Source organism: Podarcis gaigeae, assembly GCF_964106915.1.
Source record: "Podarcis gaigeae genome assembly, chromosome: 15".
NCBI lineage: Eukaryota > Metazoa > Chordata > Lepidosauria > Squamata > Lacertidae > Podarcis > Podarcis gaigeae.
The window spans coordinates 20,439,014-20,453,757 of record NC_139692.1 but is presented as its reverse complement, the minus strand read 5'-3'; the positions used below and the strand labels follow the sequence as shown (position 1 = coordinate 20,453,757).

General features: G+C 44.2%; 1 protein-coding gene across 9 annotated transcripts in view; it reads left to right on the top strand.

Annotated features, from left to right (window-relative positions):
- The first annotated feature begins 3,046 nt into the window (after positions 1 to 3,046).
- DIXDC1 (DIX domain containing 1) overlaps positions 3,047 to 14,744 on the top strand; it is a 76,353-nt gene continuing 64,655 nt past the window's right edge. For 4 of the 9 annotated variants that reach the window (XR_014558307.1, XR_014558308.1, XM_083714216.1 and 1 more), the window contains exons 1-2: positions 3,047 to 3,228; positions 4,815 to 4,993. Coding sequence is in view for 7 of the 9 variants with exons in the window: in XM_083714216.1 (XP_083570342.1) it covers positions 4,937 to 4,993 (57 nt within the window). In the remaining 2 variants the exon portion in view is untranslated. The remainder of the gene's footprint in view (positions 3,229 to 4,814; positions 4,994 to 14,744) is intronic. The other 5 variants (XM_083714218.1, XM_083714217.1, XM_083714214.1 and 2 more) reach the window with 5 other exon arrangements.

The window sequence follows — 14,744 nt, the reverse complement described above, 5'->3', positions numbered from 1 at the left end:
CCTTCCCGCCGGAGTGGTACCTATTTATCTACTTGCACTTGATGTGCTTTTGAACTGCTAGATTGGCAGGAGCAGAGACTGAGCAACGGGAGCTCAGCCCATTGCAGGGATTCAAACGGCCAACCTTCTGATTGTCAAGTCCTAGGCTCTGTGGTTTAACCCACAGCGCCACCCACATCCCACTCAGAAGGTTAAGCAGGGCTAATTTTCAGGTAACTCAGAATATGGATTGCAGCCACTTTTCTTTTATTTCTGGAAGCTGCAATCCATGTACATACACTTATCTGAAAGCAACCTTACGCATTCTTTACTAAGACGTAAAAAACTCTAAGGTGAGTGGGGCCAGGTAGCTAACTGTATATAGTTTACATTATAGCTTCAATCCTATAATATGTATGTACTTACATATCAGTAATCACCACTGGTTTAAACAGGGCTTACTCCTAGATAATATTGTACATGGATTGTACCCAGATTCTTTTTGATTTCTTAAAAGCTGCAATCCTCTATACACTGAAATAAGATTGTGAGTAGACAAGCATAAGATCACACTTAGAACATAATACAGTAAATAGTCTTAGTCAGACTACTGGTCTACCTTGTCCAGTACTGTCAACACTGACTGGCAGCACCTCTTCAGGAGTTCAGGTCTTTATTTTTCTGTTGCAACAGAGCCCCCCCCCCAGCACAGGACGCAAGAGAGACCGAGAATGAGAAGAATCATCTCTTTGAAGGGTTTGCATTTTGGTGTTGTAGGAAGAGCCAAATAGAATTTATTCTGAACCACCAAATTGGAGAAGGAAAACCCCTCTACAAATAGTCAGAAATTAGATCAAACGAAAGGTGGGGTTACTGTGGCTCAGGCAGAACAAGGGGTGATATTCCCGAGGATTTAGCAAGTTTCACATAGTTCCAAACACAGTTTACACAAAACATTAGCATTTGATAAGACCCATCAGGTTGCCCATCAGACCATAGCTGTTAACCTTCCGTTTTTTTGCGGGAAATTCCCTTATTCCAGCGTCGTTTTCTGCTGATTCCCTCTGCTATCCCGGATTGTTAGATATCCCATAGACTGTCTCCGGGACAGGTGAGGCTGCTGATCCCTTATTTTCAAATCTGAAAGTTGACAGCTATGCATCAGACATCCATCAGTGCAGAGCATCTGGGCAAACAATGACAATTCATACAAAGGAGGTTAATAGATATAGGAGAGGAATTCCTTCAGGTGCTTCCCTGGATTGCAATCTGCCTACCTGTTCTCAGGCAAGGGGGATGAAGGAGGCAGAGGAAATATTTAAGAATCTTTAGAAGAGCCAAGATGGCTTTTGGATTGCTCTCCTGTACTATTTTAGACATCTGGTTTATATTTGTATGTGTGTTTACCTTGTGCAATTATCAACACTGATTCTATATTTAATAATAATAATAATAATAATTTTTTATTTATACCCCGCCCTCCCCAGCCAAGGCCGGGCTCAGAGTGGCTTACAAGCAATAATAAAAACAAGATGAATGATTACAAACTTAAAAACAAAAATAAAATACAACATTAAAATAATGGAACATTAAAATATTAAAATGTAGCCTCATCGCAGGAGGAGAAGGAAAAGAAAAGAAAAAAAGAGAGGGAGGGAGGGAATCAAACTGGCTCCAAGCCAAAGGCCAGGCGGAACAACTCTGTCTTACAGGCCTGTCTTATTTAAGACCTATAGCACAAAGCATGTGCTCTACCTGCCAAGCTACTGTAGCCTTATGAGGCTTTGCCCTTGGGTGGGAAAAATATTGCGCCTGGGAAAGGGAAAATGGGAGTCAACAGACACTCAAGGAATCGTTTCGGAGAAAAAGCTTTATTTCTACCATCCATGAACTGGAAAGTGTGATAGTTCACAAACAAGCACGAGTTCACAGTCATTTGCACAGAGTATATATGCCCCTTCCAGTTCCCTCCGCTTTCTCCTCCTCTTCTGAAGTCCTGCCTCGAGTTCCCCTGAGCATGAACAGAAAGCTGCTGTCTTGGGACTCTTTTGGACTCTTCCCAGGAAAGGGGAATGAGAGCGGTTCAGCATGTCCAAAGATGTTGCTACTGAATGAGATAAAAGTCATTCAGAGCCTATTCATTAGCCCTTTTGAAGCTCTCTCCTACTGATAAAAGTAACGGTTTGCCCTTGCACAGCATCTTAGCAGAGAAAACCTTTAGCTGTGAATTTTTAGAAGACAAAAGGAATTTTGGACAGTTTTGGGGCCTGGGGTGATTATTGAGGGGGGGGTGACTTCGGGCGTAGGTGGGGTCACCTGTCCTCACCTCCTTCACTACAACACTTAGAATTTGTACTATTTGCAGCCAAGGTTACAGTGATGTGTCCAAGGGCCCAACTCAGAGCAGATGCATTGGAATGAATTGGTGTCATTTAAATGAGCAGGGCCGGATTTAAGTTTGATGAGGCCCTAAGCTACTGAAGGTAATGGGGCCATTTATATGTCCAGCTGTCCTTCGTCAACAACAAATTGTTGTTTTTTTGTGTTGAATATATGCGATATTGTTATTTATGGACCTATCTAAAGCCATTTGCACATAACAAAATATGCATTTTATCAAAGTAACTGCTAAACTGAAATACAATTAAGAAGTAGTATATTAATAGTGAAATACAAACCAGTGATATTTTAGGGAGCAGGCGGGGCCCATTACTTACATCATAGGAGCCTACACAACACAAAACACTGTTGCTGCATTTAGGCTTTGTTTATTTTATCTTATAGTTTGGAAATGTACACCCAGTTTTTTCCCTTTAATTTTTTGGGGGGGCCCCAAAAGAGCGGGGCCCTAAGCTATAGCTTGTTTAGCTTATGTGTAAATCCGGCACTGTAAATGAGCATTGGATAAAACCCAAAATGAATATAAATGGAAGAAACAACTTTTTCCCCCGGAGAGAAAGAAAGCTTTTGGAAATAGGTCAGAGCCTGATCAGACGCACAAATTTATTTCCCTCCCAGAGTGAAGGGGGGAGAGGAGGAGGGGCGGGAAACGGGGGACTAGGCCGCGGCTGGCTCCCGTCTCCATGGCGACGAGAACGCGCCGGCGCTGCTACCTGGGAGCGAAGGGCGGCCTGCAGCGCGCGCCCAGCACCTTTCCCGGGAAGAAACATGGGCGGGAAGGAGGTCGCATGGGGCGCAGTGGAGAGGAGATGGGTCCCAAGGGCGGCCGCTGCTGGTTCCTTAAAGTGGGTAAGGTAGCCGTGACGGGTATAAGCCCCCCTCTCAGGCATCGCCCCAGTCCCCAAGTATATAGGCACCTCCTTGCTCCTTGCAAAGCAACTTTCTTCCTCGACTCTGGTGGGAAAGGAGAAAGGGGGTTACGCAGTTCTGAAGGGAATGTATATATATATAATCTCCAGAAATTCCAGAAGCACTTGGCTTCTGCTAATATTTACCCGTGTTAGTTTTGGTAACCAAAACCGAGTTGGGGGTGCTGTAGGGGATTGTTTCCCTCACCCAAAATCACTTGTTTTATTTACAGGGCGATCTTAAGTATGCCTACTCAGAAGTAAGTTTTCATTTAGTGAGACTTGCTCCCAGTCCCAAGAACTGTAGCCTGAATTGTATATATATATATATTAAAATCTATATGCATTTCTGTGCCACCTTTTAAGGTAGGAACAGCTCAAAAGGAAATAGTAATTTAAAAAAATAAAACGAAAAAAATTGCGTGGGTATTGTTGTTGGGAATTTGAAAGCAACAATTCTATTTGTTTGTGCATGCCGGCGTGTACCATTTGGGTTGCCACTTTTTTTGTGTGTGGATAGAACCGCTGCCTTTTAAAGGACTGAAATCGTAGCACATTCCTAGCATAGGGCACTCTCAGACGGTTTTTGAGTGGGATTCAGTCACATGCCAGAAATTAAAGTTGATTTGGAGCACTTGTGTAACAAATCAGCTTTTTCAAAAACGACTTTATATGTTAAGGAAATGAGAAAATGTACTGGAAAGTTTTTGACTTGACGTCATCTGACCTTCCCACAAACAAATAAGAATGCTCAAAAAACCAAGTGACATCATCTAACTTCCCCACAAACTGTGCAAACAAGGCAGAATGAATGCTCAATAACAGGTTGTACAGCTATTACTCCTGAGTAAACACACTTAGGATCAGGCTCTTCTTCTGATTAACTATTGGAGGTTGTGCAATGTGCATGGGAGTTAGAGAAATGAGCCTGAAATAACTAACGCTTCTGGTTTAGTCCTTCCAGTCAGTGTGTACTGAGAATTATTATTTCACATACGTGCGGGGGGGGGGGGGATGACAGAAAAGCCATATCTCTATTATTTCTAAATGATTCGGCATGCTAAAAGGAGAAAAAGCAAAATGTCAGTAAAACTGTGCTATGAAATAACAAATTTTTCAAGAGTATGAGCCTGATTAAAGTGGTGGAGGAATCCCCTCAAACATATGTTACTCTGAATGTTATAAAGTCTACTGTTGTGGAGGTAGACAGTGATCACTTTGCATTCCCATCTACTCTTCATTATTAATTGTTCTCATTAATCATTGGTGCCAGATGTACCAAATCTGGGACTTGAAGTGGGCTTGAAGTGTAGGGTGGAGGTATGCTGCGGAAGAATGGAGCACTTCATATTTATAGGCACGCTCTGTTATTTTAACGGCATATCCAATTTCATTTCATTACAAAAAAAATTCCTTCCAGTAGCACCTTAAAGACCAACTAAGTCAGTTCTTGGTATGAGCTTTCGTGTGCATGCACACTTCTTTTCATTAGTTGTTATTCCCTTTTCTTCCTATTACTTGCTGCAGGTTGTAAGAGAAGACCTCTCCTTTAAAGACTGAAAATGAACTATTGTTTGCTGTTGCAGTATCGTCGCTCCTTTCCAAAAGCTGTGTTTCTGCCTTCCTGACTCAGTTTCCTAAGGACAAACATGGGGACCCTTTTGGAAGTAGGGTCTTGTAATCCATCGCAGCCAACTGAAACTTCGGTAAGTGTTCTGGCAATTATTTCTGACAAACTGAGGAGAAAATGAAATGTTTGAAGAGTACAAATGAGAACTCCTTCCCCCAAATGACAGAGATTATTCTTGCCTTGTTTGGTCATTCACCGCTGACATCTTTGTAATGAGATAGTGTAGTAGAGGTAAGTAGAACACGGCCTTAACATTGAACTAATTTCTACAAAAATCACTTATAGTTTACAGTGGTACCTCGGGGTAAGTACTTAATTCGTTCTGGAGGTCCGTTCTTAACCTGAAACTGTTCTTAACCTGAAGCACCACTTTAGCTAATGGGGCCTCCTGCTGCTGTTGCGCCGCTGGAGCCCAGTTTCTGTTCTTATTCTGAAGCAAAGTTCTTAACCTGAAGCACTATTTCTGGGTTAGCGGAGTGTGTAACCTGAAGCATATGTAACCTGAAGCGTATGTAACCCGAGGTACCACTGTACATAGGATAACCTGTAATTTTCATTTTCAGAATATATAGTAATGAAAGCAAGGATGTGGCTCAGTTGTACAGCTCGGGTGTTTTGCAAAGTGTCCTGGGTTCAATCTCCAGTATCTCTTCACAGGACTCTGTCTGAATCCCAGAAGAAATACTGCCAGTCATTTACGGTATTTCTCCAGCTTGGAGCCCTCCAGATGTTTTGGAACTACAGTTCCCATCATCCCTGACCATTGGCCATGCTGCCTGGGGCTGATGAGAATTGTAATCCACTTCATCTGGAGGGTACCAGTTCGCAGTTGACAAGTGGTCTGATTGGTGTTAGGCAGTTTCTATGTTCCTATTCGTGCAAAACATTGTGCAGTATTTTAAATAATGCAATTATATTTGAAAGTATTTATTGGACTATACATTTGCTATAGGATCATCCTTTCAGATATACATGAAGTTTTATGCCACACCTTATATAAGAAAAATTATTTTGATGTTCCTAATGTTCAAGTAGGCCTAATAGAATAGTGTATTAAACTGTGTTAAAAAAGTATATCCTGTGTTAAGTTTCTCAAGGCAGCTTACAACAATAATAATCCTGTATAAAACCCACCCAAAACTAACATTCAAAAAACCTAATAAGTGACAAATCAGTAAAAGCAGAGCAGCAGAGACTTTGCAGCAGCACAATGGCATAAGCTTATGGATAGGTGTTGCATAGAACTGCCTCTCATATCTTTCAAGGATTTCTAAATCCATATTTTTCCAAGAACACCTGCTTTCCTTGCATTTTTTTTTGTTTTGTGGTATTTGACTATGGCATTAGAAACTTAAATGGGGCAAACTGCTGATTGCAGTCTTTCCTGACTCTCTGACTGGCTGCATTCACACGTCATGCTAAATGTGCTAAATTCTTTAATTTGACATGTATGAGCAGAAACAAGCTGCAGTCAGCCTTGGGCTTGTGTGCCCCTGCCCTCTCTTGTCTTTCCACATGGCCAAGGGGTAGTAGCTTGTAAGTGCTTGCTTCTGTTTTTAGTTAACTGCAGTTTGCCATGTGTCCCAGACCTGAAATTGAGGTTAAAGTTATGGTTAGTTTCAACAAGCCTGCTTCAGAACCACAGGTTGACGTTGGCTTGTTTGAAATTAACCATAGAAGTGTTAGTTACAAGCAAAATAAAAAACTCCTCCTCCTGACCATGTGATGCTTGTTCCTGCTTGTCTACATCATGACTTAGCATGACATGCAAATGCAGCCTCTGTAATAAACTGGCCACAAAATACAGTTATCTCTGAAACTGAATGCTAACGCAGGACCGGTTTAGATGTAATGGAATACCAGAGTTTCCTGCTACGTGCACAAGCCTTGGGCTCGTGCACTCCTCCCTCCCTGCTTGTATGGCCATAAGGAGGAGATTGGAAGCTTTTTAAATTTCAGTTTTCAACAAGCCATAGTTTCCTTTTACTTCTGAACTTGGTTAGTTTAAAGTATGATTTGTTCAAATGAGTCAGGATAGAATTGTGGCTTTGAATCCTAGCCTGTTTGGATATCACAGTTTAAAGAAACCTCATCAAAACTTCCCGCCATTTTTTTTAAAAAAATGCACTTTGTTATTTTGAAACAGAAGCAAAACCTTCCAATTTTCTTGTGGCCTCACAAGATGGAATGGAGTGGGGAGCATTTGAGCTTGCTTGAGGCTCATGAAGGCTTGTGTACATAGAGGAAACCTTGGTGTCCCATGGTGTCCAAACCTGGCACATAGTGAATGCTATCATAGAAAGACCATTGGTCCTTCTAGCTCAGTGTTATATGCATTGACAGGCAGCAGTTCTTGAGAGTTTCAGTAAGAAGTCTCTCCCAGCCTTACCTGGGATTGAACCCAGGTCCTTCTGCGTGTAAGGCAGATGTTCTGCCACTGAGCTATGAGCCCTTCGCCAGGAGAGCTATGCCCGCTGTTGCCATCAGAGGATGTTGATAATGGCAGATGAATTTGAGACCCTCTCCTTATACTAATGCTTGGTACATAGGATTCTCATGGAGGATTGGTCTGTTAACAGCTGTGAAAATCAAACAAGATTTGCCAAGTTAGTACTTTTCAGTTCCAGATGCTGGGGGCAAATGAAACAGCAATGCCTTGCTGAAGAGCACCCAGAGATATCTAGTTGGCCAATGTTGGAAATAAGAGCGCCAGATTAGATAGGTCTGTTCTGATCCAGGAGCACAGTTCTGAAGCTCTTACAATGGCATGTTATATTACGGTCACTAGATAGGCCATAGAGGATTAAGCGGTTCATATACTTTGTCCTGTTTCAATTTGCTGAACACACAGTAGTAGCCTTCATCCATTGTTGGATAATGATGTTAGCAGCAGACTCTGCCACAGCCTGAAATGTTAGCGCTTCAGCCTAGTATATCGGATAGGTAGAAATTTGTATTATCCGCTCCAGGCAACTTGCATCTTAGCTCTGTTACCATCAGTGTGAGTTTCCCCCTCCGACTTCTATAAGAGGTAGATTGCTGCCTTAGACCAGTGGCTCCCAAACCTTTCCTGACCACTGTCCCCTTGGTTCCATAAACCCATCCCCAGCACCCTCTACCATGCTCTATAAAAAGCATTATTCAGAATAGCGGTTTGCACAACCCACCAAGGAATATAACAACTGCAATAACATTCAAAGCAGTAACAATTAGTTACACGTTTATTCAAGATCCAGTCAAAACTGTTTAGTTTAATTAATTCAACAAAAGAGATGAACTTGATCCAGTGATGTACTTGAGAATTAACTTACAATAGATTTTCCTTATGGAAGAGAGAACATAATTTTTTGTGAGAATTACTTCCAGGTTAACTTATATTTCTAATAAACTAACAAAGATGTGGGCTCTATGTAAGGTTTTTTTTTAAACTTACAACTTACTTAACACCCCTCCCACCCCCAGATTGGTTTACATTGTTGAAAGGAAACACAAGTTCCATGTCAGATTGGAAGACCAGGGTATGTTTGTCAATACCCAAGGGTAGATGTACTTTTGTAAGAAGGGGTAAGTACTAAAACATGTTAAACATGGAGTAATAATAACTGTATCAAATAAAGCTTTTGCCTAGGCAGGGAGATGCACATGTTTTGTTGAAATTGGCCACCAGGGGTCACTGTTCTCAACCAATTGTAAATTTTGTTTTGAAGGTCATGGGTGGCCAGTCTGTACAAAACCGCTCCCACAGAACACTTGGTTGTCTGTATTCATTTGTATTCACCTGTGGCTGTTTTAAGATAATGACAATTTTTGCAGGAACACTTTGAGCTGAACATTTGGAGTCTTGTGTAATAATGTCTCATAGCTTATAACTAATGTCAGAGAATGGGGTAGAGAGTCCCGATGTGGGTGGGTGTTGTACAAGATGCCTAAGGATGTAGATGTGGACCTTATGTTGGATTTTAAAAGCCTGCAGTCTGCAATCCAATCAGGGATGGGGAGAACAGCTGCAACTTGCTTTACTTTTTAAATAATGAGCAGCTTTGTATTGCAGTTCCCTGACTTACAGCTAATATTATATCCGGGTGCATTTGGGAAATATTTAGACTGCTCTTTATTTTTTCATCGCTCTCTTGAACTGTATGATTCCTCAAGCATTAAGAAGGTGGCTCAGGAGATTTCCCATTTGGGGTTTTTGTATGTGTGCAGGAAATTGATAAAAGGGTTTACTTATCTCTAGTACAAAGTCTGGGAGAGATTATTTTCACTCTTAAAATATGTGGCGGTGTTTATTATTTCTAAGGTGCCTATATTTGATCTTTTAATTCGGATTTGCAGTCCTTTGTTAACAGGGTGCTTGATTAATAGTACTGCATTATAAACTATTCCAAACACAGGGATGGAACATGGAATCACAGAATTGCAAGGGAATCTGAGGGTCATCTCATCCAACTCCCTGCAATGCAGGAATCTCAACTAACAGACAGCCATCCAACCTTCCAATTTTTCTGCTGTGGAAGCTGGGTATACACCACATCAAAATCCACTGGATGATTAAATATTTCTGCCCCTGCTACGAAAGTGCAGGAAGTAGTCAGAGAACCTTTTCTTCCTATCGCATGGCACCGTTCTTGAGTACCAGTTAAGGCAATGGAGGACTGGCACTCAGGCCATTGTAGCCTTCCGACAATTAAATCAGTTTCTCCCATTCTTGGAACACTTAATACAGTACCATCTCACATTAGTCCCAACCATCATGACCAGTGGTCAGGAATGATGGTAGTTGTTGTCCTGCAACTCCTGGAGGATGCAGGTTAGCCACTCCTGACCTAATGTTACAGCAGCACAGGGCCCATTGGTCTATAGCAGGGGTCAGCAAACCTTTTCAGTAGGGGGCCAGTCCACTGTCCCTCAGACCTTGTGGGGGGCTGGACTATATATATTTTTTTGGGGGGGGGGGAATGAACGAATTCCTACGCGCCACAAATAACCCAGAGATGCATTTTAAATAAAAGCACACATTCTACTCATGTAAAAACACAAGGCAGGCCCCACAAATAACCCAGAGATGCATTTTAAATAAAAGCACACATTCTACTCATGTAAAAATACGCTGATTTCCAGACCCTCCGCGGGCCAGATTTAGAAGGTGATCCAGCCCCTGGGCCTTGGTTTGCCTACCCATGGTCTATGCAGCAGTTCTCAACCTGTGGGTCCCCAGATGCTGTTGGACTACAAGTCCCATCATCCCTGAGCTCTGGCCTTGCTAGCTAGGGGTGATGGGTGTTGTAGTTCAGCAACATCTGGAGACCCACAGGTTGAGAAAGGCTGGTCTATAGCATCCTTATGCTTCACACCCTCCTTGAGTTTTTTTGCCTGGCCATGATGTGTCCTTGCACTCATTTAATGTGTCTTTCTTATCTAGACTGATGATAAAGGTAAAGGGACCCCTGATCATTAGGTCCAGTCGTGACCGACTCTGGGGTTGCAGCGCTCATCTCGCTTTATTGGCCGAGGGAGCCGGCGTATAGCTTCCGGGTCATGTGGCCAGCATGACTAAGCCGCTTCTGGCGAACCAGAGCAGTGCACGGAAATGCCGTTTACCTTCCTGCCAGAGCCGTACCTAGAATCATAGAATCATAGAGTTGGAAGAGACCACAAGGGCCATCGAGTCCAACCCCCTGCCAAGCAGGAAACACCATCAGAGCACTCCTGACATATGGTTGTCAAGCCTCTGCTTAAAGACCTCCAAATAAGGAGACTTCACCACACTCCCTGGCAGCAAATTCCACTGTCGAACAGCTCTTAATGTCAGGAAGTTCTTCCTAATGTTTAGGTGGAATCTTTTTTCTTGTAGTTTGGAACCATTGCTCCGTGTCCGCTTCTCTGGAGCAGCAGAAAACAACCTTTCTCCCTCCTCTATGTGACATCCTTTTATATATTTGAACATGGCTTTCATATCACCCCTTAACCTCCTCTTCTCCAGGCTAAACATGCCCAGCTCCCTTAGCCGTTCTTCATAAGGCATAGTTTCCAGGCCTTTGACCATTTTGGTTGCCCTCCTCTGGACACGTTCCAGTTTGTCCATGTCCTCCTTGAACTGTGGTGCCCAGAACTGGACACAGTACTCCAGGTGAGGTCTGACCAGAGCAGAATACAGTGGCACTATTACTTCCCTTGATCTAGATGCAATACTCCTATTTATCTACTTGCAATTTGACGTGCTTTCGAACTGCTAGGTTGGCAGGAGCAGAGACAGAGCAACGGGAGCTCACCCCGTTGCGGGGATTCGAACCGCCGACCTTCTGATCAGCAAGCCCTAGGCTCAGTGGTTTAACCCACAGCGCCACCCACGTCCCTGATGATAGAGGTGTGCATATGTGTGTGTGTGTGTGTAAAAACAACATTCAATGCTCCACCCACTTTTTCTTTTGGCCCTGCCAATCACTGTCATGCGGTCCCCCGAAGGTTGTTCAGAAGGGAATGTGGCGCTCCGGTGAGAAAGGTTGTCCACACCTGTGTTAGAAGATGAATGCTTTGAAGGTTATTGCCATAAGTTTCTGTTTTGTCCCCCACCCTCCTCCTGCCTCCTTTGTGAAGTGCCATGCGCTTAGTATTGTGCTGCAGTTGACTCCAATTCCTGTTTTATAATTTTTTTCCAGGCAACAGTGCCATATGGGGCCCCGTGTTTGAACTGGGGATTAGTACTTCAGATGATGTTATTACCCCTCCCCACCCCACTTCTGTCAACAGCAAATCTGCGACCCAGACAGGCCAGAGTAGTCTCTCTCCTGTGAGCTCATTTATTATGACTTCTGGAGCCCGAATGAAAGGCTACATTGTCTGCTGTAACTTAGCAGGCAGAATAAGTTATCCAGAGCAGCTGGCAGCATCCGCTGCTTTGGTCAGGCGAAATATTTTCTTGCCTTTTGGTCTGTAGGATGGGGCACATCCACATCCCGAAATTTTAGGGAATTGGTGTGTTGTTTCAAATGCATTTGCCCCCTGTGGTACATCGAGGGAGGGTGTGTTGGTCCATGTGGCTAATTTGGACCTCTACTGGTTCACGAAGGGCTGTATGTGTATTAATGTTTTTTTGTTTGCAGGCAAGGATAGGTCAGTGATATTATGCACATGATTTGCACATGGAAAGTCCCAGGCTTTATCTCTGGCCTCTCCTGTTTTAAGAGGACTTTTGGTTGAAGTGCTTGGAAAGACCTTTGCTTGATACCTTGGAGATCCACTGTCAAGTCAGAGTAGAGAACAAGGTGTTGGAATGAGCCAGGCTTGCTATAATTTGAGGTGACTTTGGATGTTTAGTCTGTACAGTTGCTCCAAGTAGAGGGTGGAAGGAGCAGGCCTGCTGCTTTTTACGGGGATGTTTCTGAGTGCCTGATTGTGTCAAATCAGTAGGCACAGGAAGCTCCCACCGGGTCATAGCTGCAAACTTGCAGATTTGAAAATAAGGGACCAGCAGCCTCGAAAATAAGGGATCGGCAGCCAAAATAAGGGATTTTGCTATTGTAAAGAGTTACATACATTGGTAGGATTGACAGATGCTGTCAATCCGGCATGAGGCGGTTGCAGCGCGGCGGTGGCCGCTGAAGCACCGCCCTTCTACATCCCATCCCTTCCTCTTCCTCCTCCCTCAGGCCACCTCCTCAGCTGCCACCACTGCTGCCACCTCCGGGCTCACAGGTGGCGTGGGTAAGAGTCTCTCTCCCTCCCTCCTCCTCTCAGGTGGGGAAGGGCCAATGGAACTCCTCTCATCAGGACGACGGCGCCAGCGCACGCTCTCTCTTGCGGCGGAGGACCCCGAGCCGCTGCTTCCATCCCGAGCCAGGCAAGCATGAAACCCGGGAAATTTAAGTGACATCATCAGTAAGGGACAGCAGCGGGGCAAGGCGCTGGGATAAGGGAGTTTCCCGCCAAATAAGGGACAGTTGACAGCTATGCACTGGGTCATGACCTTTGCATTATGTCACATGATTGAGTTTGGTCCACATGGATAGGCTTGGAGCAGGAAGCCCTTTGTAGCCATGCTCTCACCATGAGAGAAGGTCTTTGGACCAACCGCTGTTCTCAGCCACATGTCCCCGTCTTATTAATAATTAAACATCTGGCTTCTGCCTCTGGGGTTTCCACATTTATCAATAAAACCAAGCTCCCCATGAGCCAAACCTCATTAATGCTCGGTGGAAGCTAGGTTTGGTATAACAGCTGATGCAGATCCTATGGGAATATCTGAACAGCTGCCATGATCAACAGCTCTGAAGCGCAAGTCTTTTAGGAGGAGATCTTTGGAACTTGCAGGTGCCTTTCAAAACATAATTTCCCCCCATCAGATGCCCTGAAATCAAGCCCAGTCCTTTGTGAATTGTTGCGGTGGAAGGGCACAGTTAAAGCAAGTTCTCCTGCACAAGGCCCACTGAAATAAATAGGGGCTTCCCATTCATTTCAATTGTGCTTGTGTATGAGAAAATCCAGGTGAATGGCAAAGGAAACTTGCCTTCTGTGCAGCAGAGGCTGGTCTACTAGGGCAGCTTTTGTCTGTCCTCAGCCAGACCCTACTTGCCTGCTTTCTTACTTATAAACCAGCCCAGGAGATGGCATTGCCTGTCATCTTCCTCCCCTTAGTCCCAGTGTTGCTGTTGTAGAACTTGGCAGGAGGACGATGGGGGACAAAACTAGAATTAGTTGGCTTTGTCGCCACCTGCTGTTGGGGTCCCCACTTCCCACCCTGCTAGTCCCAATGGTGGTAAAGGTAAAGGGACCCCTGACCATTAGGTCCAGTCGTGGCCGACTCTGGGGTTGCGGCGCTCATCTCGCTTTATTGGCCAAGGGAGCCAGCGTACAGCTTCCGGGTCCTATGGCCAGCATGACTAAGCCGCTTCTGGCGAACCAGAGCAGCGCACGGAAACGCCTTCCCGCCAGAGTGGTACCTATTTATCTACTTGCACTTTGATGTGCTTTCGAACTGCTAGGTTGGCAGGAGCAGGGACCAAGCAACGGGAGCTCACCCTGTCGCGGGGATTCGAACCGCAGTGGTACCAGCCACCAAAGCTTCTGTGTGTGATCACATTTATGAAAAAGGAACAATCACTTGATAATTAGTTCTCGCCATCAAGTGGCAAGTTGCGCAGGGCTTGCTCCACGTCTAAGACAGCAGTTTGGCTCACCTTTTCTGAACCTGGAAAAAGAGCTGTGAGTGAAGCTCAAAAAGCTCACCCACCCCCAGATGCTATTGCCTGATAAGAGCTATTGCCTGATCTGCTGCTTCTCCTGTTTCATGATTTAAACATGGCATTGAAGGGATTAAGTCCTGTGTGCACCTCCCCCTCCACGTTGCTATCAATATTATTCAGAAGGATTATCTCTCTCTTTGTAGTGTAGAGGGCTGGTTTACTTCTCCCCACTCTCCCCTTCCCCCATGCTTCTGATGTAGGACACGGGCAGTCTTCCCAGCATCCTCTCAACCCTGATAATCTCAGTTTGTGGATTGTATCACTTATGGGAAAATAGAACATGTTAAAATGGGAAACCAGATTTGTTAAGAACATGAGACCTCTTAGAAGACACCCGTCACCCCTTAGCATAGATTATTCATTACTTATGCATTTGTTTTATTTAAAAACATTTATAAACTACAGTGGTACCTCGGGTTAAGTACTTAATTCCTTCCGGAGGTCCGTTCTTAAGCTGAAACTGTTCTTAACCTGAAGCACCACTTTAGCTAATGGGGCCTCCTACTGCCAGGCTGCCGGAGCACGATTTCTGTTCTCATCCTGAAGCAAAGTACTATTTCTGGGTTAGCGGAGTCTGTAACCTGA